General features: G+C 42.0%; 2 protein-coding genes across 5 annotated transcripts in view; one reads left to right on the top strand and one right to left on the bottom strand.

The window, feature by feature from the left end:
• Positions 1–6,491, bottom strand: part of COA5 (cytochrome c oxidase assembly factor 5) — a 9,126-nt gene extending 2,635 nt beyond the window's left edge. The window contains exons 1-2 of one of the 2 annotated variants that reach the window (XM_014730993.3): positions 6,275–6,491; positions 432–515 (exon numbers count right to left, since the gene is read on the bottom strand). In XM_014730993.3, coding sequence (XP_014586479.1) covers positions 432–515; positions 6,275–6,373 — 183 coding nt within the window. In that variant the 5' untranslated portion in view covers positions 6,374–6,491. The remainder of the gene's footprint in view (positions 1–431; positions 516–6,274) is intronic. The other variant, XM_023618609.2, reaches the window with a different exon arrangement.
• On the top strand, positions 6,347–26,497 carry UNC50 (unc-50 inner nuclear membrane RNA binding protein). Of its 3 annotated transcripts, none has more exons than XM_023618606.2 (6): positions 6,347–6,646; positions 7,742–8,025; positions 9,279–9,399; positions 24,166–24,305; positions 24,394–24,495; positions 26,149–26,497. In XM_023618606.2, the coding sequence occupies exons 2-6, from the start codon at positions 7,746–7,748 to the stop codon at positions 26,283–26,285; spliced, it is 780 nt and encodes a 259-aa protein (XP_023474374.2). In that variant the 5' UTR covers positions 6,347–6,646; positions 7,742–7,745; the 3' UTR covers positions 26,286–26,497. The 3 variants fall into 3 exon arrangements, with proteins under 3 accessions (XP_023474374.2, XP_023474375.2, XP_023474376.2); XM_023618607.2 differs by having other exon boundaries at positions 6,498–6,646; positions 25,960–26,497; XM_023618608.2 differs by lacking the exon at positions 24,394–24,495 and having other exon boundaries at positions 6,498–6,646.

Raw genomic sequence — 26,497 nt, 5'->3', positions numbered from 1 at the left:
CTATCCATCACTCTACCAATTCAAACACAGATACTAACGTTGTCTCCTAGTCACATCTACACATAAGGCACAGCGCCTACACCTCAGACCTCCACATTATGGGTTTGTGTACAATTGCCAAATGACCTGAATTCACAGTGACCAACACCAACTTCTCGCCATTTAGACTTGCCACGACTTGATTCTCATACTTTCAGAAATTCATAAAGATCAGCAGCTGCTGTTAGCATAGTGGCAGAATAACAGAACAATGAGCTCTGGTTTTTCATGAATGCTACCTAACCTTAACTCAGTGGAGGAAGAAATAGCATCTACATCCTTTCTTCCAAATGATGTCACTGCAACCTATTTATAATTACCAAGTCATGCACAAATTTAACTCCATACAGCTAATTTTTACCCTAAGCCTTTAAACATCTTAAACCACTTACCATTGATCTTTTACATTCAAAAAATGAGTATTTCAGAGCTTTGCAGTTTCCCTCCTTCAGACACTGCCGAGGGGACTTTCCTTCCTACAACACACAAAACAATATAAATACTTTGGAAATTTTCTCAGTACAAAATAAATGTCCTTCTAAAAATAGCTCTTTTAAAAATAAGTTAAACAAAAGAATAGTAAATTATATAAGAAATAGTTTTAATTCATTTTGACTGTTGGTGCTTACGGAGAAAAGGACAGAATAAAAAACAAGTAAAATAGTTTGGGGGCCCTGAAAGGTGATCTTGGGTTCTTGAAAACACTGGTTTCCATGGGATACTTTTCTTTAAAATGTTATATAAAAATCTAGACACTATTATCTTCAGCTCCTTATGGGGAAGAAAGGGAAAGAGTAAAGGTGAAAGTAGTAATGGGGTTTCATCAGTGTTTTTAAAACTTTTACACTCAAGAACTCCTAAAGACAGAGAAGAAAGTAGTGTGTGTTGGAGGAGGAAGTGGGCAGAGCACAGCAGGGAGTGGGGGGGAGAGCCCGACAGCTCTGCAGCTGCTTGTATGAGAGGTCAGGCCGCTGTAGTGGTGATTGGGAGGGTTAGTTCTGGAAGGTAGTGTCAAGTGGCTTTAAAGTTTCCGTTATATCCTTTTAATGCAAGCAATTTAACTCCAGAACATCTCTGCATTTTCCCACCCCCTACCCCCAGAGTCAAGTTCTCTCTTCTGAGAAGCTCAACTGAGTAAGAACTGGAAGAGGAAAGGGAGATACGAAATGAACTTACATGCATTTGTGACAGGAGATCTGCTTGGGCCTGATGTGAAATGAACTCATCTTTGAGCAGTGAAAGCTCAAAAGGAGTTTAAGAAGAAAATTGGATTAAACCATTCCCTTTCTGCCATGAAGGCAGGATGCTGCCACAAGAGTGTTCACAGGAGAAATGCTTATTCTGACTCTTACCAAATAAGATTTCTTAAGAACTGTAACCATTAAAAATCAGGCTTCACAAAGTACAACTGTGAAATGAGGCAAGAGCTAAAATTTAGTCGTATTTTTTTTCAAGGTAAAATGAATGGAATGAAAATGCTAACACTACCTCTTCATTATTTTAAAACATTCTGAATATAGTGCCATAAATTTAACTTAACACAACAGCACTGAAAGTAATACTAGCCGCCTGGAAGCGCCGACACAGTCTAGTTCACACTCCAAAGGGGCGAGACTAAAATTGAATGGCAGCGAAATTTGTCTGAACACCCTACTAATCTGTCTAGTAACTAAACCCTTACAAGGACTAATTTATATTAAAAATTCAGAACAGTCCTAGGTCAGTTTGTAGGAGGTTAAAAAATAGCTACTGGATATCCCTGCCGACACAGGGCTTTAACACCAGGGAGGAAAGGGGACGCGTGCAAATAGGAACTGGCAGCATGAGCTCCTCACAGAGCAGGGGGACGTGCCAGAGGCGTCACAGGGAGAGGTACTAAGGGGGCTCGGCTTCCGGGAATGTAAATATATAAAACAACATCTGGAAAAGTGGATAGAACTTGGATTTTTTGAATCACCTGAGGCTTAATGACATCAAACTATGATTTGCAATTCATGAGAAAACAAGGTCAAAATCTTACATTATTACTACTATTAAAGAAACTGCTTATAAACATTAGCCTTATGCAGTGCCTGACAATATAAAGGAAGATCATGAAGTCGTTCTACTCAAGGTGAGTTCCAACGTAAAATCAGTTAAGCAATTCTGAGAATAAAAATGACCCTGTTCAGTGTTAACTTTAAAAGCTCAAACAGCCAGAATTAGGTGCCCTAAAATCAGAAGATTTTTAGTGCTGGTACTAAACACTTTAGATAGATGTTAATGACATAGGCTAGAGTACTACTTAAATAGAAAGATCTGGTGCGTTCATGCACCAGGAAAGATTTAACCCAAATTTCACCTGCTCTTCATCCTCAGGGATCTCCTCTCAAGCAGATTTTGCCACGTCGATCCCACCACTGCAACTGCCTCCCAAACCTCTATTTTGCAAGTGCCAGTCACCCTCCTAGTTTTTACTGTGGAAAAAGCTACAAGGTACCACATCTGGGACATTCCTGATCCCCAGGGATCTTGGCCCCTTTCTGGTCTTTATGTCTGCCTGGGTCCTAGATTTCAACTGCCATCTGCATCAGTGAATCTCAAAAGTGAATCAAAACAGAGCAGTAAGCTGCCTTGCGCTATTGGGTTCCTCCCCCAAACTCTGGAACGAGGAGCTGCTGATGGGGTGTGTGTTGTGTTGCCCACATGAACAATAGGAGGAAGATTTTAAAAGACTATAACTATACAAAAGATTATAATTTATAAACTGATGCTTCCTCAAAATGTATCTAAGATGCCATCTTTTTCACACGCTTTAACCCATACTGCCAACTGCATAGTGGGAAGATCCATCTAGATACACTAAACCTAAGAGACAAATGTTAATTCATCTTCCTCTACCTCCACTCCAAATGGCAGACTGCTACTTGTCGCTTAATATCCACTCTTCCTTTTTAAAAACTGGGGCATGGCGCCGGCCCAGGGGCACAGCAGTTAAGTTTGCATGTTCTGCTTTGGCAGCCTGGGGTTTGCCCATTTGGATCCCAGGTGCGGACCTACACAACGCTTGGCAAGCCATGCTGTGGCAGGCGTCCCACATAAAGTAGAGGAAGTTGGGCATGGATGTTAGCTCAGGGCCAGTCTTCCTCAGCAAAAAGAGGAGGATTGGCAGCAGATGTTAGCTCAGGGCTAATCTTCCTCAAAAAAAAAAAAGGGGGGGGGCATATGGCTGGGTTAGACTTTCCAGCCACCCTTGCAGCTGGGTGTGGTCATGTGACTAAGTTCCAGCCAACGGAATATGTGGGGAATCAAAATCTAAAACTTCTGGGTTGGTCCTTAAAGAAAAGTGGCTTGACCCTCTTCCCCACTTTACTCCATCACGTTACTAGGCCCGATGATGTGGAAGCAAGGCAATCTCGGACCACGAGTGTGAGAGTAACATCCTATCTCCCATCACAGTGCCTGAAACCACAACATCCATGGTGTATGGGTCCATGGAAGACGGAGAGGAGCTCCCCCAGGCCCCACTTATAGGCCCAAGAGCAAAAGAAAGAATTCCCTCTCTTGTTTAAGCCACTGTTACTCTGGGCCTCTGTAACATGTACCTGAACTTATAAGCTAACTAATACTCTCCCAAGCTTATCTGCCTTCTGAGGTCAAGATCAGTGATTCCCAAACACACCTGTGCCCAAGAATCAACCTGGGATACTCTTAAATTATTGGGGCGGGGGTGGGAGGTGGGGGGCAGTGGAGTCTGTACTTCTTAAGCTCTCCGCCCCCATCTCCAGGTGATTCTGATGAAGAGTCAGCAGGTCTGGAAGCTGTGAATAGTCACAAAGGAGATACCTTGTGACTGAGGTTCCCTGGGCAGGGTTTCAAGCTTTTTGACCCCCCAGGAGTTATAAAATCCTAAGAGGTCTGTCCAAGAGATGCCTTTTGAATCTCTTCCTTGCTTCTCCTCTCCAGCTGCACTGGAGTTTACCCCCTTATCACCATTACCCTGAGTCTCTCTGAGCCCCTACGCTTTCTTGACTACCTCCCATCCCAGCAGCTAGAACTAAGTATTCGTTTATGTTGCATTCCTCCCCAGAGTGAGGTCCAGCAGCTTTTGAGCTGAGTTAAAAGACTGGCAAGGAGAGACTATAGCATCCTCCTGCCAAAAGATCAGATTAACTTCTTTATTCAAGGAGCTAAGGAGTCAAAAATCTTATCAAAAATGAGGTTGTCACACAGAGCAGGCACAGATCTCAGCAGAACTTCCCTTGGTCTTCAGGGTCCCTCTGGGGCACCGTGGGCTGTAGCTGCCAGTAACAGCATCTGAGGAGGTAGGATATTGTCCTGAATCTGCAAAACTCAACGTTTTGTCTCAGTACTGCCCTTTTACACTCCAGCTGAAGTCACAATCCAGGACGCACAAACAGTATGCACTTCCATTTAAGGGACTGTTCATAAACATAAGGTTCTGTTAGTGACCAAATTCAGCATCAATACGGCCACCTACTCAATGAGGGAAAAGCAGAGTTTGTGCCATGTGTCCTGGGCACTCACTCTGCCTACAGCTTTCTGGCTCTTCAGAGAACCAATTTCTACTCAGGAACGAATGTGTTCCATTCATCTGTATGTCCTCTAAATTAGGCTTAGCATTCAAATGTTTGCTAAACAAATGAATCAATCATTGCAAGACCAACTTGGTACTCTCCGTGCCACCAGCATCCTCCTCCACTCCCAGAGTTTCTCTCCTCAGTCCTACTCTGTGAACTTTATTCCCTTGATTGCTCACCTCCATGGCCTTCCTGATGCTGAAAGTCAGGATAATATCCAAGCTCCTCACTCTGACAAACAAGAGCCTTCACACATGGCAACCTTCCTCTCGAGCCTTCTGTCAGGTTCCCCTTCCTCCAGGCCCCCATGTCTCCCTCACTCTGCACATGCTCTTTCAGCTTCTCCCAAAACCACCACAGCCCCCACTCCTTTACTCAACCTTTAAGACTCAGATCAAATGTCACCTCCTCTGTAAGAAGTTTCCAAACACTCAAGCAAAATAAGTTGCTCTCCACTGGGCTCCCCAGGCATTCTGCTCCTGCATCTACTCATTAAACAAATATTTACTAAATGCTTACACAGCCCTTATCACTCACAGGAATTTAGCCCCTGTTTACATCTATTCTTCCCATCAGACCAAGCTTATGCAGGCAGCGACTGTAACCGATTCATCTTTCTATCATCAGTGCCTGGCATCACGCCTGCCACGTAATGGGCATTAACTAGGAGCTGGCTGAATATGAAGCAGCAGACTGGAAACAGCCCTGGACAGGGCACCTCGGTGTCCGCATCTGTATAAAGAAGTTGGATGAGATAACCTCTTAAATTCATAACAACTCTGAAGTTTTACTAGACCTGGGAGGCCAGTCCGGCTGGCTGCTAATATCAGTGAACCAAACGTAAATTGTGAATTAGTAGAAACAGTGATATAGCCTCATGGTGGATGTCCACTTTGGGGTAGTTGTCTTTTCTTTGAAATAATAGCAACTTCCTGAAATTACATCTCCAAAAGCAAAAATAACTGTACATAATCGATGGCCCTCTCATCAGGCCTTTGCGATTGGAAACTTGTGCTTCAGTTGGGCTCCAGGACAGAACCCAGGTCTCCAGGCAACTCTGCACCTCAGCGCGTGCCTCAGGGCGTTCAGACGCGCTCCTGAGAAGTCCTGTGGCTGCAGTGAGGGAGGAGTGCAGGGGAAGCAAGAAACAAAATGGTGAAAATACGAGCTGCCTCATTTACACCTTACCCAAGAATGTACAGAACTGCAACTCAGAAACAAATTCAAACCAACACAGGGCAGAGTACACGTTTAGCCACAACTGAACAGGGAAAGGAGAAATTACTAGCCAAGAGTGTACCAGGTTTATGTAATTCTCTGGTAATTCACTCTACAGAGTCTCATTTTCTAGGGACAAGAAACCCATTATTCTCCTTTACATCTCCAGAACCGAGGAGAGCGGCAGCTTTCAATAAACCGAAGTGATTGAGCCGGAGTGGTTTAATCCTTACAGAAAACCCTACGGGGCGGTATCGTTATCTCCAATCTAACACCGGAGGGAACGAAGGCTGCGACTGCAGATCTGCCCAAGTTCCTGAAGTTGGAGCTGTGGCCGACACCTAGGACGGCTAACTGGGTCACGCGTCTCGACGGCCCCCGCGGGCCGACCGCGAGCCCTCCGCCGGGCACCGCCTCCCCGTTTCAGGCCGCGCTACCTTGAGCACACAGTCCGACCGCAGCAGACAGGCGCCCAGGTCCTCCTTCACGCCCGCGCACGCGCCGCCCTCGGGCTTATCCTCGTAATACCGGGGCATGGCTGCGCCCCCCGCCCACGACGCCCCGACTCGTTCACTGCCACAACAGCTGCGACCCGAGCGGTTCGCGGCAGGAGGAAGCGGAAGCCGACAGCAACAACTTCCGGCGGCCCCGCGGCTGACTACCCGGCCCAAGAGGCCGCGCGCGCGGCGGAAGTGGGCGCACGGGGCGCGTCACTCCCCCCGCGCCGGCTACGTTGCGGGAAGGGAAGTTGGCCGGGCCGAGACGGCGGGTTAGGCTGGCCCGGGGTGGGGGCCGCAGCGGGGTTCCAGGTGAGGCGTGACGACGGCTCCGTGTGCGCGCCGCCCTGGCTCGCCCGCTGCCGTTTCCTCCGGCGACTCGCGGTCCCACGTCACTGGGCCCTGGAGTGACCATGTCCGGGGCCTGCTGCTCGGCCTGCCGTAGGGTTGCCAGATGAAATCAAGGATGCCCGGTTACAGTTGAATTTCAGATAAACAACGAGTAGTGTGTCAGTGAGAGTATGGCCTATGCAGTGTTTCTGACATGCTCATACTGAAAGTTACTCTTGTATCTGAGATTCAAACGTAACCGGGCGTCCTTTGTTTTTATTTGCTAAATCTGGCAACCCTCCCCGCGGCCCCAGGCTGGCGGGGAGCAGCTGGGCCCGGCGAGGCGCTTGCTGGCGTCCCGGAGGCCTGGGCAGTGGAACCGGAGGCCGGGCTGGGCCGCCGGGGCAGGGGGGCCGGGCGGTGACCTGCGCTCGCTTGGCTTCCGACTGGTTCGGCGGCACTCCCCCGCTGTCCTTCCCACTGCTGGACTATTCGGGGAGTAAAACGCTGTGGATTTGAAATTTGCTTTGTTTTTAATATCACATTCTAGTAAACGAGTTGCTTGCTGGTCACGCGCTGATGGACCTGTAGCAATAGGCCATTTATTTTAGCTCGTCGGTAGCATTGTTTCTAATTGGCTCAAACAGACGCTTCCCCTTAAAGGCTTGATGGTTCAGAGCACGGAATTTTGAGCAGGGTGCCTGAGTTTGAGTTTTGACTCCATCACTGTGTGCGCAAGAGGGGGTTTCTTCACCTCCCGGGGCCTCTGTTCCCTTCCTCCCTCCCCAACAGTAGCTACCTGGGAGGGCTGTCTGAGGACTGAGGGAGGTGAAGCGTGAATGTGTGATGATGGCTCAGAAGGGCGTGGGGCTGTCCTTGCCGGAAGTGCAGCTGGCAGTTCTCCAGCCCCCGGAACAAGCCTTAGAAACATCTCCATTCGCGTTTGACCCCTGGCTTTTCTCAAGTATTGGGGCGGAAATGTAAAGTGACCTCCCTCCTAAGTAACTCAGAAGCAGGGTAGTAGCAGCCAACGGTTTCTTCAGGCTACTTGTAAGAGAAGTTTTTTCTTCTATCTAGGAAGATGTTACCGAGTACTTCAGTGAATTCCCCAGCGCATGGGAACGGAGCGCTGAGTTCCCGGGATGCAGCAAGACACACGGCTGGGGCGAAGCGCTACAAATACCTGAGAAGGCTTTTTCGCTTTCGGCAGATGGACTTTGAGTTCGCTGCCTGGCAGATGCTCTACCTGTTCACGTCCCCACAGAGGGTTTATAGAAACTTTCATTATCGAAAGCAGACAAAGGATCAGTGGGCCAGAGATGACCCTGCTTTCCTGGTCCTGTTAAGTATCTGGCTCTGTGGTAAGTGTTAGTTTATCTGCGATAGAGTTGAAGAACAAATTGAGTGTTTCAGGTTGGACTTGTTATTAGGAGACTTTCCTGATAAACGTATCATGGGTCAGAATTTGGGGATATTTGAAGCTATGTCTTCTTTTCTGAAGCCTCAGAAATCTTCTGACAGGAAAGAAGATTGTATTGTTTCTGGTTCTAAATATCCTAAGCAGACACCAGAGTAAACTGTTACCTCGGGACTTTGAAAAGCAGAGGACAGAGTTACTCTTTTGTTGTCCTTTTTTTTTATCTGTGGTGAGGAAGATTGGCCCTGAGCTAACATCTGTGCTGGTCTTCCTCTATTTTATGTGGGATGCCGCCACAGCATAGCCTGATGAGCGGTGCTAGGTCTGCACCCAGGATCCAAACCTGCAAACCCCAGGCTGCTGAAGCAGGGCGCGTGAACCCAACCACTACACCACCATGCTGGGCCCAATCGCTCTGTCTTTTAAGTACTATGATAAATAAATCAATACCCAAATGCAAACCTACTGTGAAAAGGAATATCACGATTGGAAACTGCGTGTCACAATCAGGCAAATCCAGAGTGAGGGTTGTAGAAGTACTGACGTGAACTTGAGAAACTACTTGGTTTCTCCACTAGTGTAGTGAAAGGGTCCTAACCACCTTTAAGGTGTTAAAGTGTGTCAGATTTTTTTCATGATTAACTCGACTTAAAAAAATGTTAATGCTTTTTCAGGCTAGTGGTGTTCTGAATGCTGGGGCTGCCCCGGTGACCCACAGAGAGAGAGGGGCCTCGTCAGTAAACCTCAGATATCCTGGTGGCCATTTTGTGTTCCAAGGTGGTCTGCATTTTTTTTTTTCTTTTTGGTGGGAAAGATTTGCCCTGAGCTAACATCTGTTGCCAGTCTTCTTTTTTTCCTCTCCAAAGCCCCAGGGCATAGTTGTATATTCTAGTTGTACGTCCTTCTAGTTCTTCTATGTGAGCCTCCACCACAGGATGGCTACTGACAGATGAGAGGTGTGGTTCTGCACCCGGGAACTCAACCCAGGCTGCTGAAGCAGAGCATGCTGAACTTGAACCAGCAGGCCATCAGGGCTGGCTCTACGTTTCTTAATCAGTTACACAGAACACATCTTTGGGGTTTGGTTTACATGTCTGTGTCCCCCACTAGACTGTGGGCATCTGGAGGGCAGGGGCTGTGCCCCATATCCCCAGAACCCGGCAAAGTGCCTGAGTGAATCTCATAAATCTTTTTCAGTGTCCACTATAGGATTTGGCTTTGTGCTGGACATGGGCTTCTTTGAAACGATCAAGCTGCTTCTTTGGGTTGTATTCATAGATTGTGTAGGCGTGGGTCTTCTCATATCAACTTTAATGTGGTAAGTACCATAATGTGGTTTTTCAGATGCTGCTTTGAGCCTTCATTTGCTTGCTTCAGAAGTATAGTAGCTGATGGAAAGTGAAACAAGATAAATGAATGAAAACATGGGTTTTGACTGCCAAGATTATTATAACTTGTCCTGCTGTGTTGATGCTTGTATCAGAAAGTACTCTAAAGGATGGTCTGGATTGTCAAAGTGCAGCAAATAAGTAAATTGAAGTAATGACTATATCATAATAATAAAATCCCTGATTTTGCAGAAATATTATGCAGTTAGCCAATTCTGCTTCTGTTGTCTGGATCATGACATACTTTGCTGCTGCGTTTGTCAGTGGGTCACTTTTAGGTGTGTAAAATCTAGGGGGTTATTTCGTGGAATCTTTGAATCTTTGGCTTTTAATGAAGTACACTTGAAAAAGGATTTTTTTTTTGTTAAACTTTTGGTGCCTTCCTGCTGAGACACACACACACACACGCAGAGGTTTTACTGGAAGAGTTCTCAGCGGGACTTTGTCTGGGTTTGCTTTAACAACAGTGGTGTACTGAATACAAAGCTCACGTTTGTTTTTCAGTTTCTCGCAGGAACAGTGCTCCTGTGTGGTTGGCGTGCTGGGTGAGGGAATGGATATGGGGAGTGAGCTCAGTCGGGAGCCTGTGGTTGAGTCGTTTTGGTGGTCATTATATATCAGAGAAAACACTATGGAGCATTTTAATCACAGAGAGACCTGGGTTTAGGTGCCAATTCTGTGGAATTCTCAGTCCCAGTCTCCTTTGTAAAATGGAGTTAATTATCTATTTTGTAAGGTCTTTGAGCAGATTGTGCTATGAAAAGCACCTGGCAAATAGTAAGTCCTCAATAAATGGTAGCTATTAATATTTTAAACAAAATTCTGAGACTGTAACCTCTGATAATACCATTTTATTTTCTTTTATGACTTCTGACTAGTACACTTACAGGTTTTGTATGTGCTAAGTAGTCAATAAATGCTATGCATCATTAATCTAAAATTCTGAAATCTGACCTGAAAATAATACTGCTAACTAATGTCACATATTCGTTATCAAAATATCCATGGAAAACATGGTATATGAAAAAATGTTGATAGATAACGCTTTCAGAGAAATAGTTTAGTTTGTATCAACCTGCCATAAACGCTTTGACTGTGGAGAGCTACAGAAACCAAGTCATGCTAGGGTTTAGTAACTTTAGTATGAGTCTGTATCGTAGTTTGACTTAAGTAGAAAAGGACTCAGCGTATTTTTGAGAATGTGCATTGTGTTATGAATTGTGTGAGGACCTAGGAATAGAAATCACGACACACAGTTCTGGTCATCGCAGAGGCACCACAGGAACAGCGTGAGGAGGTGTTCAGGGAGATGGGGTGTTTGATTCCTGGCACCAAGGGAGAGGGCACAGAAGTGCAGAACAGCCTGCTAGGTCTGGGAGTGCAGGGTGGCACTGAGTGGCTGGGAAAGAGATGTGGCTAGAGAAATTGGCCTTAAATGCAATTGAGAAAAAAGAATTGGGCTTTATCTCAGGCTGCATTCATGGGGTGGGGGAGAGTTAGCCAGCTTAGAGGCTTTGAAGTAAGGAAATAGTGTAAAATTCACTTTAGGAAAAGTCTTTTCTATGGCAGTGGAGGAGGAGAAGCTGGAGAAGAGCGGCAAGGCTGGATACCATTGTGGTGGTCTGTGCAAGAGTAGAGAAGGCCCAGGCTGGCGTGGTGATCGTAGGAAGAGAGAGGAGAGAGAGAGATTAGAAGCTGTCTGTGATGACAGGATGTGACGAGGATAGGGACGAGGAGGAGGCCGAGGCCTCCTTTGGGATGGCCTGCAAGTTTTTAGCTTAGGAGTAAGTGGCAGGTGCCGATGAAGCACTCAGTGTCAGACATGTTGAGTCCAGGTGGCTTGTTGAATATTTAGGGGAAGTAATGGTTCAGTAGACATTGGGGTAGATGACAGTGAACCTGCAGCAGTCTGGGCCAAGACGACTACATGCCTGGCATCATTACTATGGAGGTCGGAGGTGAAAACCGCAGTTGTCTCGAACTCCCTCAGAAGAATGTCTCTGTTCTAGAGGCAAGACTCTGACTAAGGACAGAAGCCTGGAAAGTGGCTGTTTAAGCAAAGGGAGCCGCAGGAGGAGGACCACAGAATGAGAACTCTTGGGTAGTGAGCTAGATGCTTACTCCACTTCTGGTTTTTTGGTTAGTTTTTAATTGAAGTATAATTGGCATACAGTATTTCCTATTAGTTTCAGACGTACATCATAGTGATTTGATATTTATATACATTACAAAATGATCACCACAACAAGTCTAGTTACCATCTGTTACCATACAAAGTTATTATAATGTTATTGACCACGTTCCCTATGCTGTACATTACAGGCATACCTCAGAGATATCATGGGTTTAGTTCCAGACCAACGCAGTAAAGCGAGTATTGCAGTAAAGTAGTCACACGGATTTTTTTGGTTTCCCAGTGCATAACAAAGTTATGTTTACACTATACTGTAGCCTGTTAAGTGTGCGATAGCATTATGTCTAAAAAGCAATGTAAGTACCTTAATTAAAAAATAATTTATTCCTGAAAAATGCTAACCATCATCTTAGCCTTCAGTGAGTCATAATATTTTTGATGGTGGAAAGTCTTGTAAAAAATGCAATATCTGCAAAGTGCAATAAAGTGAAGTGCAATAAAATGAGGTATGCCTGTATACCCCAGCCTTATTTTATAACTGGAAATTTGTACTTTCAATCGCCTTCACTTATTTCACCTGCTCTCTAACCCCTCACCACCTTGGTAACCACCAGTTTGTTTCCTGTATTTATGAGTCTGTTTCTGTTTTGTTTAGTTTCTTCATTTGTTTTGTTTTTTAGATTTCACATATAAGTGAAATCATCTGATATTTGTTTTTCTCTGACTTACTTCACTTAGCATAATACTCTCCAGGTCCATCCATGTTGTCACAAATGGCAAAATTTCATTCTTTTTTATGACTGAGTAATATTCCATGGTATATACATCTTTTTTATCCATTCATCCATTGATAGATGCTTAGGTTGCCTCCATATCTTGGCTATTGTAAATAATGCTGTGGTGAACATAGCAGGAATATCTCTCTTCGAATTAGAGGGATGGCTTTCAGTTTTTCCCTGTGAGTATGATGTTGGCTGTGGGTTTGTCATATATGGCCTTTATTATATTGAGATACTGTCCTTCTATACCCATTGTATTGAGAGTTTTTATCATAAATGGAGATTAGATCTTGTCAAATGCTTTCTCTGCATCTATTCAGATGATCATGTGGTTTTTATTCCTCATTTTGTTAATGTGGTGTATCTTATTGATTGATTTGCAGATGTTGAACCATCCCTGTGTCCCTGGTGTAAATCCCACTTGATCATGGTGTATGATCCTTTTAATGTATTGTTGTATTAAGTTTGCCAATATTTTGTTGAGGATTTTTGCATCTGTGTTCATCAGCGATATTGGCTTGTAATTTTCCTTCTTTGTGTTGTCCTTCTCTGGCTTTGGGATCGGGGTGATGTTGACCTCATAAAATGTGTTAGGAAGTGTTCCATCTTCTTCAATTTTTTGGAATAGTTTGAGAAGGATAGGTACTAAATCTTTTTTGAATGTTTGCTAGAATTCTCCTGAGAAGCCATCTGGTCCTGGACTTTTATTTTTTGGGAGATTTTTGATAACTGTTTCAATCTCTTTACATGTGATTGGTTTAGTGAGATTCTCTATTTCTTCTTGATTCAGTTTTGGGAGGTTGAATGAGTCTAAGAATTTATCCACTTCTTCTAGATTGTCCAATTTGTTGGCATGTAGCTTTTCATACTATTATAATCCTTTGTATTTCTGTGGTATCTGTTGTAATTTCTCCTTTTTCATTTCTAATTTTATGGATTTGAGCCTTCTCTCTTTTTTCTTAGTGAATCTGCCTAAGGGTTTGTCAATTTTATTTATATTCTCAAAGAATCAGCTCTTAGTTACCTCGATCTTTTCTACTGTTTTTTTGGTGTCAATTTCATTTACTTCTGCTCTAATTTTTATTATTCCTCTCCTTCTGCTGACTTTGGGCTTTGTTTGTTCTTCTTTTTCTAGTTCTGTTAGGTGTAGTTTAAGATTGCTTATTTGAGATTTTTCTTTTTTGTTAAGGTGGGCCTGTATTGCTATGAATTTCCCTCTTAGGACTGCTTTTGCTTCATCCCATGTGAGTTGGTATGGTTATTTTTCATTTGTCTCCAGATATTTTTTTATTTCTCCTTTAATTTCTTCACTGATCCATTGACTGTTCAGTAGCATGTTTAGTCTCCATGTGTTTGTTGCTTTCCCAGCTTTTTTCTTATAGTTGATTTCTAGTTTCATAATCTTATGGTCAGAAAAGATGCTTGATCTGATTTCAGTCTTCTTAAATTTATTGAGGCTTGTGTTGTTTCCCAGCATATGGTCTATCTTTGAGAATGTTCTAGGTGCACTGGAGAAGAATGTGTATTCTGCTGTTTTTGGATGGAATGTTCTATATATTTCTTTTAAGTCCATCTGCTTTAGTTTTTTGTTTAGTTCCACTATTTCCTTGTGGACTTTGTGTCTGGATGATCTATCCATTGATGTGAGTGGGGTGTTGAAGTCCCCTACTATTATAGTGTTGTTGTTAATTTCTCCTTTTAGGTTTGTTAATAGTTGCTTTATGCACTTTGGTGCTCCTGTGTTAGGTGCATATATATTTATAAGGGTTATGTCCTCTTGGTGGAGTGTCCCTTTTATCATTATAAACTGCCCCTCTTTGTCTCTCATTGCCTTTTTTATCTTGAAGTCTACTTTGTCTGATATAAGTATGGCAACACCTGCTTTCTTTTGTTTGTCATTGGCTTGGAGAATCGTCTTACATCCCTTCACTCTGGGCCTGTGTTTGTCTTTAGAGCTGAGATGTGTTTCCTGGAGGCAGCATATTGTTGGGACTTGTTTTGTAATCCATCCAGCTACTCTGAGTCTTTTGATTGGAGGATTCAATCCATTTACATTTAGAGTAATTAGTGATGTATGAGGGCTTAATGCTGCCATTTTATCACTTGTTTTCCAGTTGTTCTGTATTTCCCTCATTTCTCATCCCCTTTACTTTGGACTGCCAGTTCTGTTTGGTGGCTCTCTATGATGGCTTTTTCAGTTTCCTCTTTATCATTTGTGTCTCTGTTCTGATTTTTTCTTTAGTGGTTACCATGAGGTTTGTATAAAACATCTCATAGATGAGATAGTCCATATTCTGATAGCCTTTTATTTTCTTAGCCTAAGCAGTTTCCATACCTATCCTCTTCCCCATCTAAGCTATTGTTATCACAACTAGTCCGTTTTGTATTGTGAGTTTGTGGTTGAAATGAAGTGATTATATTTATTCTTGATGTCTTCCTTTCCTTTATCGTTAATGTTATAATTGTTTGCTAATCTGTTCTCATAGAGAGTTGCAATTTTCTGATTTTGACCACCTACTTATTTCCTTGCTCAAGACTTGTAAACCCTTCCTTTTTTTTTCAGATATGAAGGCCTTCTTGGTCATGTCTTACGGGGGTCGGTGGGGGTGATGGTCTTGTGGCAGTGAACTCCCTTAGCATTTTTCTATCTGGGAAAGTTTTGATTTCTCCATCATAGCTGAAGGATATTTTTGCTGGATAGAGTATTCTTGGCTGAAGGTTTTTGTCTTTCAGAATTTTGAATATATCTCTCCTAGCCTTTAAGGTTTCTGCTGAGAAATCTGCTGAAAGCCTAAATAGGGGTTTCTTTGTAGATTATTTTCTTCTGCCTTGCTGCCCTTAATATTTTTCTGTCATACACTTTTGCCAGTTTTACTGATATATGCCTTGTTCTTTGTACATTGATGTAGTTAGGAGTTCTATTAGCTTCTTTTACTTGTAATTCCAGTTCCTTCCCCAGGTTTGGGAAGTTCTCAGCTATTGTTTCTTTGAACAAGCCCTCTGCTCCTTTCTCTCTTCCTTCTCCCTCTGGAATACTTCTAATCCTTATGTTGCATTTCCTAATTGAGTCGGATATTTCTTGGAGAATGTCTTCATTTCTTTTTAGTCTTAGTTCTCTCTTCCTCTATCTGAAGCATTTCTATATTTTTCTCCTCTAAATTGCTAATTCTGTCCTCCAGAATATCAGCTCTGTTATTTAAGGACTCCAGATTTTTCTTTTTTCTCATTCATTGTGTTTTTCATCTCCAACATTTCTGATTGGTTATTTGTAGTTTCAATCTCTTTTGTGAAGAATTCCCTCTGTTCATTCCTTTTCTCCCTGATTTCATTGAACTGTCTTTCTGAATTCTCTTGTAACTCATTGAGGTTTTTTCTTTTAGAGATTGGCAATTGAGCTAAGATCTGTTGCCAATCTTCTTTTTTCCCCTTTCTTCTTTTTCTTCTCCTCAAAGCCCCCCAGTACATAGCTGTATATTCTACTTGTAGGTCCTTCTGGTTGTGCTATGTGAGACACCACATCAGCATGGCTTGATGAGTGGTGCCATGTCCAGTATCCGAACCAGTGAAATCCTGGGCTGCTGAAGTGGAGCAGGCAAACTTAACCACTCAGCCACAGGGCCAGCCCCTCGTTGAGTTTTTTTATGGTAGCTGTTTTGAATTCTCTGTCATTTAGGTTGTACATTTCTGTGCCTTCAGGATTGATTTCTGGGTGTTTGTTTTTTCCTCCTGGTCTGGAGTATTAATATACTTCCTCATAGTGTTTGATGGAGTGGATTTGTGCCTTTCCCTAGTGATAGTATCTGGTCGCAGATTCCACCTGCCACCACTAAGGGGGTGGAGGCAGAAGCTGTGAATTCTGTGCCCACTGTGATCCCAGTCAGCTGTGCCTGTCTGAGCCTGGGCTACTCCTTGGGACTGGAGCAGCCCTGTGGGCTTTCCCACTGAATGGGAGAGCAATCATGTGTGGAGTCATGGCTGCTGCCACCTGTTCCCACAGTCCTGTCAAGATGCGCTCCTCCCTTTGGGGCTGCAGCAGTACTATGGGCATTCATGGCAGCCAGGAACTCGTTCACCTGGGTGTGCAGATCTGCCACCGTCTCCTCCTAGGTTGCACTGGCCATTGTGCTTGGTGGGCAGGGTCTCCCCATTGAGTCTGAGCATGGGCTGCTCCCCAGGGGCCATGGTGGCACTGCAGGCTCTCCCACCAGACGGGAAACCAATCCCCTGGGGGCTCAGGGCTGCTGTCACCTGTTCCTGCAGTCATGCAGAGGTGTGCTCCCACCCTTGGGGCTGCACCTGTGCTATGGGTGCTTCAGCCAGGAGAGCAATCACACAAGGGCACAGGGCTGCCGGGGGCACTGTAGAGTGCTTACCAATCTCCACCTCCTCCCTGGCAGTAGTCCATCCACCTTCAGATGTATAGCCACATGGGTCTCTCAGGAGTCCTGTTGTGCTGTTTGGGTATCCTCTGTTGATCCATGAATGTCCATTTAGTTGCAGTTCAAAGGGGAAGAGATAAAGGGAACAACCCACTCCGCCATGTTGCTGATGTCACCTCATCTCTTAAATTTAGTATTCTCATTTTCTTCAGATAAATACCCAGAAGTGGAATTGCTAGGTCACATGGTAGTTCTACTTTTAATTTTTTGAGTAATTTCCATACGGTTTTCCATTGTGGCTGCACCAGTTTACATTCCCACCAACAGTGTATAAGGGTTCCCTTTTCTCCACATCCTCTCCAACACTTATTTTTTGTCTTTTTTTTTTTATTAAGATTGGCACCTGCACTAACATCTGTTGCTGATCTTTCTTTTTTCTCCCCAAACCTCCCCAGTACATAGTTGTATATTCTAGTTGTGAGTGCCTATATCTAGTTGTGAGTTGTATGTTCTAGTTGTGGTTGTGCTATATATGGAATGCCGCCTCAACATGACCTGATGAGCAGTGCCGTGTCTGAGGCCAGGATCCCAACTGGCAAAACCCTGGGCTGCTGAAGTGGAGCGTGAAAACTTAACCACTCAGCCACGGGGCCAGCCCCTGTCTTCTTGATAATAGCCATTCTGATAGGTTGGAGGTGGTATCTCATTGTGATTGATTTGCATTTCCCTGATGATTAGTGATATTAAGCATCTTTTAATGTGCCTGTTGCCTATCTGTATGTCTTCTTTAGAAAAATATCTAAGTCCTCTGCCCCTTGTTTAATCAGTTTGTTTGTTTTTTTGATAGGAAGTTGTGTAAGTTTTTTTAAGTATTTTGGAAATTAACCGCTTGTTGAATGTATGATTTGCAAGTATCTTTTCCCATTCAGTAGATTGCCTTTTCATTTTCTTGATAGTTTCCTTTGCTGTGCAAAAGATTTTTAGTTTGATGTACTCCCATTTGTTTATTTTTGCTTTTGTTGCCCTTGCCTGAGGAGACTGGTCCAGAAAAATAATGCTAGGAGTAATATGAAAGAGCTTACTGCCCTGTTTTCTTCTAGGAGTTTTATGGTATCAGATCTTACATTCAAGTCTTTAATACATTTTGAATTTATGTAAGATAGTAGTCCAGTTTCATTTTTTTGCATGTAACTGTCCAGTTTTCCCAACACCGTTTGTTGAAGAGATTGTCTTTTCCCCATTGTACGTTCTTGCCTTCTGTGTCATGGATTAATTGACCATATATGCATGGGTTTATTTCTAGGCTCTCTATTCCACTGATCTATGTGTCTGTTTTTGTGCCAGTACCATACTGTTTTCATTACTAAGCTTTGTTGTATAGTTTGAAACCAGGGAGCATGATAACCCCAACTTTGTTCTTCTTTCCTAAGATTGCTTTGGATATTCAGGGTCTGTTGTGGTCCCATACAAATTTTAGGATCTTATGTTCTAGTTCTGTAAAGAATGCCACTGGTATTTTGGTGGGGATTGCCTTGAATCTGTAGGTTGCTTTGGGTGGCATTGACATTTTAACTATATTAATTCTTCCAATCCATGAGCATGATATATCTTCCCATTTATTTGTGTCTTCTTCAGTTTATTTCATCGGTGTCTTATAGTTTTCAGAGTGTGGGTCTTTCACCTCCTTGGTTAAATTTATTCGTAGGTATTTTATTCTTTTTGATGCAATTGTAAATGGGATTTTTTCATAATTTCTCTTTCTGATAGTTTGTTATTAGTGTATAGAACCACTGCCAATTTCTGCATATTAATTTTACAGTTGTATCCTGCAACTTTATTGAATTTGTTTACTAGTTCTAATAGTTTTTTGGTGGAGTCTTTAGAGTTTTCTATATGTAATGTCATGTCATCTGCAAATAGTGACAGTTTTACTTCTTTCTTTCCAATTTGGATCCTTTTCTTTCTTTTTCTTGTTTAATTGCTCTGGCTAGGACTTCCAATACTATGTTGAATATATATGGCAAGAGTAGACATTTCTCTCTTGTTCCTGATCTTTGAGGAAATGCTTTAAGCTTTTCACCATTGAGTATGACGTTAGCTGTGGGTTTGTTATATATGGCCTTTATTATGTTGAGGTACATTCCTTCTGTACCCACTTTGTTGAGAGTGTTTATCCTAAATGGATGTTGAATTTTTTCAAATGCTTTTCCTGTGTCTATTGAGATGATCATTTGATTTTTATCCTTTTTGTTAATGTGCTGTATCACGTTAATTGATTTGTGGATGTTGAACCATGCTTACATCCCTGGATAAATCCCACTTGATCATGGTGTATCATCCTTTTAATATATTGTTGAATTCAGCTTGCTTATATCTTGTTGAGGATTTTTGCATCTATGTTCATCAGGGATATTGGCCTATAATTTTCTTTTTTTGTGGTGCATTTGTCTGGTTTGGGTATCAGGGTAATGCTGGCCTTGTAAAATGAGTTTATATGCACTCCGTCCTCTTTAATTTTTTGGAATAAGTTGAGGAGGATAGGTATTAACTCTTCTTTAAATGTTTGGTAGAATTCACCTGTGGAGCCTTCTGGTCCTGAACTTCTGTTTCTTGGGAGTTAAGTTTTTGTTTTTTAGCTGAGGAAGATTTTCCCTGAACTAACATCTGTTGCCAGTCTTTCTTTTTTTGTTTGTGAGCTACCGCCACAGCATGCCCACTGAGGAGTGGTATAGGCCTGCACCCAGGAACTCAACCCAGACCACCAAAGCAGAGTGCGTCAAACTTAACCACTTGGCCACCTGAGTTGGCCCTTGTTTTGGAGGAATTTTTAAATTACTGATTCAATTTCGTTCCTTTAATCAGTCTATTCAGAATTTTCATTTCTTCATGATTTAGTCTTGGCATGTTGTTTGCTTCTAGGAATTTATTCATTTCTTCTGGGTTTTCCAATTTGTTGGCGTATAATTGTTCATAGTAGTCTCTTATGGTCTTTTGTATTTTTGTGGTGTCAGTTGTAACTTCTCCTGTTTCATTTCTGGTTTTATTTATTTGGCTGCTCTTTTTTTCTTGATGAATCTGGCTAAAGGTGTATTGATTTTATTTATCTTTTCAAGGAACCAGCTTTTAGTTTCATGATCTTTTCTATTGTTGTCTTAGTCTCTATTTCATTTATTTCCACTCTGATCTTTATTATTTCCTTTTTTCTATTAACTTAGGACTTTGTTATTCTTTTTCCAGTTCCTTTTAGGTGTAAAGTTAGATTACTTGGGATTTTTTTCTTGTTTTTGAGGTAAGCCTGTATTGCTATGGACTTCCCTCTTAGAACTGCTTTTGCTATGTCCCAAAGATTTTGGAACGTTGTGTTTCCATTTGTCTCAAGGTGTTTTTTTCATTTCCTCTTTGATCTCTTCATTGACTTGTTTAGTAGCATGTTGTTTGATCTTTACATGTTTGTGTTTTTTTCCAGTTTTCTTCTTGTAATTGATTTCTAGTTTCATGCTGTTGTGGTTGGAAAGATACTTGATATGATTTCAGTCTTCTTAAATTTATTGACTTATTTTGTGGCCTAACGTGGTCTGTCCTTGAGAATGTTCTATGTGCACTTGAAAAGAATGTGTATTCTGCCATTTTGGAATGAAATGTTCTGTATATATCTATTAAGTCCATCTGGTCTAATGCATCATGTAAGGCCAATGTTTCCTATTGATTTTCTGTCTGAATGATCTATCCGTTGATGTAAGTGAGCTGTTAAGTCCCCTACTATTACTGTATTACTGTCAGTTTCTCCCTTTATGTCTGTTAATATTTGCTTTGTATATTTAGGTGCACCTATGTTGGATGTATAAATACTTATGAATGTTATATCCTCTTCTTTTATTGACCCCTTTATCATTATGTAATGCCCTTCTTTGTCTTTTGTTACAGTCTTTTTAAGTCTATTTTGTGTGACGTGCATATTGCTACCCCATCTTGCTTTTCATTTTTATTTGCATGGAATTTCTTTTTCCATCCCTTCACTTTCAGTCTTTGTGTGTCTCTAGACCTGAAGTGAGTCTCTCGTAGGCAACATATAGATGGGTCTTGTTTTTAAAAATCCATTCAGCCTCTCTGTGTCTTTTGATTGGAGCGTTTAGTCTCTTTATATTTCACGTATTTATTTATAGGTATGTACTAATTGCCATTTTGTTAGTTGTTTTCTGGTTGTTTTTGTAGTTTTCCTCTGTTCTTCTTGTCTTTTGGTCTCTTCCCTTATGGTTTGATGGTCTTCTTTAGCATTATGTTTGGATTCCTTTCTCTTAATTTTTTGTGTGTTTATTATAGATTTTTGGTTTATGGTTACCATGGGTTCATATATATCAACCTACACACATACATACATGTGTATATATATAGCAGTCTGTTTTAAGGAGATAATCACTGAAGTTCGAACTCATTCTAAAATCACTACGTTTACGCCCCTCCCCATGTTTTATGTTTTTGACATATTTTACATTTTTTTATCTTGTGTATCCTTAACTGCTTATTGTAGTTATAGGTAATTTTACTACTTTTGTCTTTTAACCTTCATACTAGCTTTTTAAGTGGTTTATCCACTGCTTTTACTAAATATTTCTTTCTTTTATATGTTTTCTCGTTTCTACTTATGGCTTTTTTTTCCTGCTTAAAGACAACCCTTTAACATTTCTTGTAAGACTTGTTTAGTGGTGATGAATTCTTTTAGTTTTTGCTTGTCTGGGAAGCTCTTTCTCTCTCCTTCAATTCTGAATGATAACCTTGCCAGGTCAAGTATTCTTGGTTCTAAGTTTTTTCCTTTCATCACCTTAAATATATCATGCCACACCCTTCCAGCTTGCAAAGTTTGTGCTAAAAAATCAGTTGACAGTCTTACAATGGTTCCCTGGTATGTGACTTCCTGTTTTTTCTTGCTGCCTTTAAGATTGTCTCCTTCTCTTTAACTTTTGCCATTTTAATTGTAATATGTCTCGGTGTGGGTCTCTTTGAGTTCATCTTGTTTGGGACTTTCTGTGCTTTCTGGACCTGAACGTCTGTTTCCTTTCCCAGACTGGGGAAGTTTTCAGCCACTATTTCTTCAAGTAAGTTTCCTGCTGCTTTCTCTCGTCTCCTTCTGGAAGACCGATAATGTGGATGTTAGTATGCTTGATGTTGTCCCAGAGGCTCCTTAAACTATTTTCATTTTTCAGAATTCTTTTTTTTTTTTTTTGCTGTTCTCTTTGGGAGATTTCCATTATTCTGTCTTCTAGATCACTGATCTGTTCTTCTGTATCATCTAATCTGATGTTGATTCCCTTTAGTGTATATTTCATTTCAGTTACTGTATTCTTGAGCTCTGATTGGTTCTTTCTTATAATTTCTAACTCTTTGTTGAAGTTCTCATTGTGCTCCTCCACCACATCCAGGCCATCATGGTGAGAGAGCTGGAGCTGGAGTAGACACAGGCTGGGGGTGTCCTGGGGTGCTTCATGCCGGGGCCACCCTGACGGGATGGCAGGAGCTAGAGTGGGCACAGGCCAGAGGTCCTGGGGTGTGCTGTGCCAGGGCCACCTTGTCGAGACAGCTGGAGCTGGAGTGTGTCTGGGCTTGTGTGTATGGTGGGGGGAGTGTCCCAGGAGGGTGCCACACTGTGGCTACCCTTATTGTATTCATTTTAATGGCACACGTTCTTGGCTAAAATGGAAGATGTTTTGGTAAGTTCCAGTTTGTTCAAGCAAAGCTTTATTATTTTGACATTTTCAGATAACTGAGTACAGGACTGTTTTATTAGTACTATACCATGCTCTTCCTCGTTTATTTTTTCTATTTTTATTTCCACCATAGGCATAGCATTTTCTTAAGTGTATCCTTGAAATCATACATATAAGGGTCCATTGAACTCCCACAGCTGTGTCTATAATATAAATGACCCTTTTTGTTCTTTTCCTTTGAAGATCAATTTTCCTATTACCTGCATATTTTACTTTTCATTCATTCATCGTTAACTCAATGAACAGGCCATGCTGTGTAACAGTGACATGGGCTTGAATAATTGTTCTCATGGTAGATATGTCACTGCCATTCTTTACTGGTTCCTCCTGATTCCCTGACCTCTAATAGGGGCGTGACCCAGGTCTTAGGCCCTGAACATATCCTCTCTCTACGTTCTTTCATTGGGTGATTTCATTCAGGTCCAGGGATTTTGAGTATCATTTACACACCGATGAGTTTATATCTCCAGTTAGTATCTCTCCTTTAAACTGTAGACTTTATATATACTTCTTTCTCTACACAACATAGGTCCAAATCCAAACTCCTGTGCTCTCCGTCCTGCCCCAAAACCACTTTCTGCAGCCATCCCCACCTCAGTTAATGGCACCTCAGTTTTCCATTTGTTTAAGGCACAAATCTCCCAGTCGTCCTTGACTCTTCTTTTTTTCTCATACTCCACATCCAGTACTTAAATGAATCCTGTTGGCTCTGCCTTCCCACATGTCACCACCTCCACTCCTACCATCCTGGGCATCTCTTACTCGCAGTAGCCTCCCAGCTTGCCTCTCCACTTCCACTTTTGTCCCTATAGTCTGTTCTCAGATCGGCTGCCAGAGGAACCCTGTCAAACTAGTAAGTCCAACACTTCTGGGAACTCCACGGTGACTTCTTATTTCACCAAGAATAAAAGCCAAAGGTCTTAAAATGGCCACAGGCTCTATAAGACCTAGCTTCCTGTTTGTTTTCTGATTTTGTTTCTTGCTGCTCTTCTCACTTGTTCCAGACACACTGGTCTCCTCACTCATTCCTCAAACATGCCAGGCCTCCTGCCACCTTCTTTGTACTCTACCACACCTCTCTGTCCATACACAGACTGTCCTCTGCCTAGAATGCTCTGCCCCCGGTAATTCCTATCACTGCCCTTTGGCCTTTACACACGTTACTTTCTTATGACCGTCATATTTAACATTGCTTTTCAACTTTGTATTCTTTTTTCTTTTTTTGGTGAGGAGGACTGGCCCTGAGCCAACATCTGTGCCAGTCTTCCTCTGTTTTGTATGTGGGATGCCTCCAGAGCATGGCTTAACAAGCAGTGTGTAGGCCTGCACCTGGGATCTGAACCCATGAACCCCAGGCCCCCAAAGTGCAGTGCATGAACTTAACCACTGCACCACTGGGCTGGCCCCTCAACTTTGTATTCTTTATCCTTTTCTGCTTTATTTTTCTTCATAGTACCATCTGACATATATTTATATTTTTGTCAGTCTACTCCCACTAGATTGAAGGCACAGATTTTTGTCTGTTTTGTTTACAGCTATATCTCTGGTATCTAGAATAGCGTTTGGTACCTAGAAGGTAGTCAGTAAATATTTATAGAATTAACTTTATTGTATTATGAAAGAAATTTTAACTTTTCTTCAGGTTTATCTCTAACAAGTATTTAGTGAAACGGCAAAGCAGAGACTACGATGTGGAGTGGGGCTATGCCTTCGATGTGCATCTGAATGCTTTTTATCCTCTCCTAGTCATTCTGCATTTTATCCAGCTTTTTTTCATTAACCGTAAGTAACAGTTACTTCCGAAGAGATTATCAAAAAGTCTTCATTGTACGCACTGAAAAGAGATTCATTGTATGCATCTCTTTCACAGATGTTATCCTAACAGACACATTTATTGGATATTTAGTTGGAAATACCTTATGGTTGGTTGCAGTTGGCTATTATATCTATGTAACCTTCCTAGGATACAGTGGTAAGTAATTACTTTTTTTGGTCGACTGAAAACGTAACAGGGAGGTGAAAAGTTGTAGCACAATTGTAAAACAATTAGCTTCCTTTATTGGAGCGCTTTCAGGTACTGTCCCAAGTATTTTATATGAGTTATCTCATTTAATCTTCACAATTTTTTTATATAGGTTTACTTATCCCCATTTTTCAAATGAGGGGACAGGCCCAGAGAGATTAAGTAATTTGCCAATGGTCATGCAGCTAGAAAGTGGCATGGCTGATATATAACAAATTTTATAATTTCAAGGAACCATGTTAACCCATATTGATTATCTCCAAGTTACTTGCAGGAACTCACCATCAGTTTCCTCTTTTTCTCCCAGGCTCTGGGGTCCTAGGTTACCAGCAGCAGGTTAGAGTGAGGAAAGGGTTGGGCCTCGTGTCTGGCACATAGGTATATGAACTTGAGTATATTTAAAACCCTTGCCTTGTTTTCTGTTTTTATGATCATTGTATGGTTCTGTAGATGATCACAGAAGATCAGGCCAGACTTCTCTTGACCTCAGGATATGTTTGCAAACTTATTGTTAAAACCTGCTCCCAGTTCATTTTTCTTAATATGAATGGGAAACATATTTACATTACTCTTCATTTATGTTGGGAAATGATCTCCATTAAATAGAGCTAAGTTAAATCTAGAGATCTGATGATGATTTGTGAGCGTTGTGTTGTTTTTAGCCCTTCCTTTCTCGTCACTCTGGGTAGCCAGGACCTCACGGTAAATACAGACCACTCGGACTCAACATAGGACTGGCTCCTCTGGTCAGAGCCCTTGTTCCCACTCCACCTCCTTGCTGCTTTGCCAGGGACCACTGAGCCCCCCTCTAATTATAATACCTCATTTGGGGCATTGGGAGTCCTTTCTCTAGTTCAGGGGAGATGTTTGTGACATGTTATGTTCAGGTTTCTACTGAGTTTTCACGTGTTTTGAGAAAGTTCTAAATTGTGATCAGCACAGCGCACCATTGTGGTTTCTCTGAGTGGACTGTTGATCACCCTCCTGGTAACTCCCTGCAGTTAGAACAGTTTCTTTGCGTACAGCTCGCGTTCAGTTTGGGGACTTGCTGGATGAGAAATATTTAGGTTAGAACGCATGAAGTAAGCAGTGAGCAGGAAAGAAACGTGGCTATCTGGGGACAGATTTTATATTTGATAGTTTTAGTGAGAGATCTCACCCCTCAAGGTGGAGGGATAACGCTGGCTACCCTGGGAAATCTCAAATCGCTGAGAGTTGCTTTTTCCTATAATATCCATCTCAGTTGCTACCTGTAGATGGACTCTTAGAGGCTTTTGAAGCAGTCACAGGTTTAAATTCACTGTTTTATTAATATTTGTGATGCTTGTCCCTCGCTCTTAATCTCTTAGTCCTGGATTTGCTTCTCACTCAGCCTTTGTGGTGAAATCATGCCTCTGCTCGGTTTCTTCACAGCTGTGAATGAGGAGGAAGCAACACAGAAGAGTAGCAAGAGTAGGATAGTTCTGGCTGGCTGTCGCATCATCTTACCCAAAATACACATTCCTTTTTGGCCCCACGTGTTGTAGTAAGAGCTGTCTTTCAGAATGTTCGTTTATTAGTCATATTTCCTTCTTTTAAAAATAATTTGGATTTCTTTTCCAGCATTGCCATTTTTGAAAAATACAGTCATTCTTCTCTACCCATTTGCACCTCTCATTCTCCTGTATGGACTGTCACTAGCGCTAGGATGGAACTTCACCCACACGCTGTGCTCCTTCTACAAGTACAGGGTGAAATGAAGAGAAGAAGTGAGAGTATTACATCGTGACCGTGTCTGCAGTATTGGCGATGATGACGTCTTACGAAACTTGTAAATAAACTATCATTGTAGATATCTTAAAGGTGTAAAGTTTGCAAACTGGAGGAAATATATAGGTTAACACTACTGTTGAGTACATTCCTTAAAACTAATTAAATGTACATTTCTATAATAAATATTTTTTAAACTAAA

The sequence above is a fragment of the Equus caballus genome, chromosome 15, assembly GCF_041296265.1.
Source record: "Equus caballus isolate H_3958 breed thoroughbred chromosome 15, TB-T2T, whole genome shotgun sequence".
Lineage (NCBI taxonomy): Eukaryota > Metazoa > Chordata > Mammalia > Perissodactyla > Equidae > Equus > Equus caballus.
Note: the sequence above shows the minus strand (reverse complement) of the source record. Positions and strands in the feature narration are given on the sequence as shown.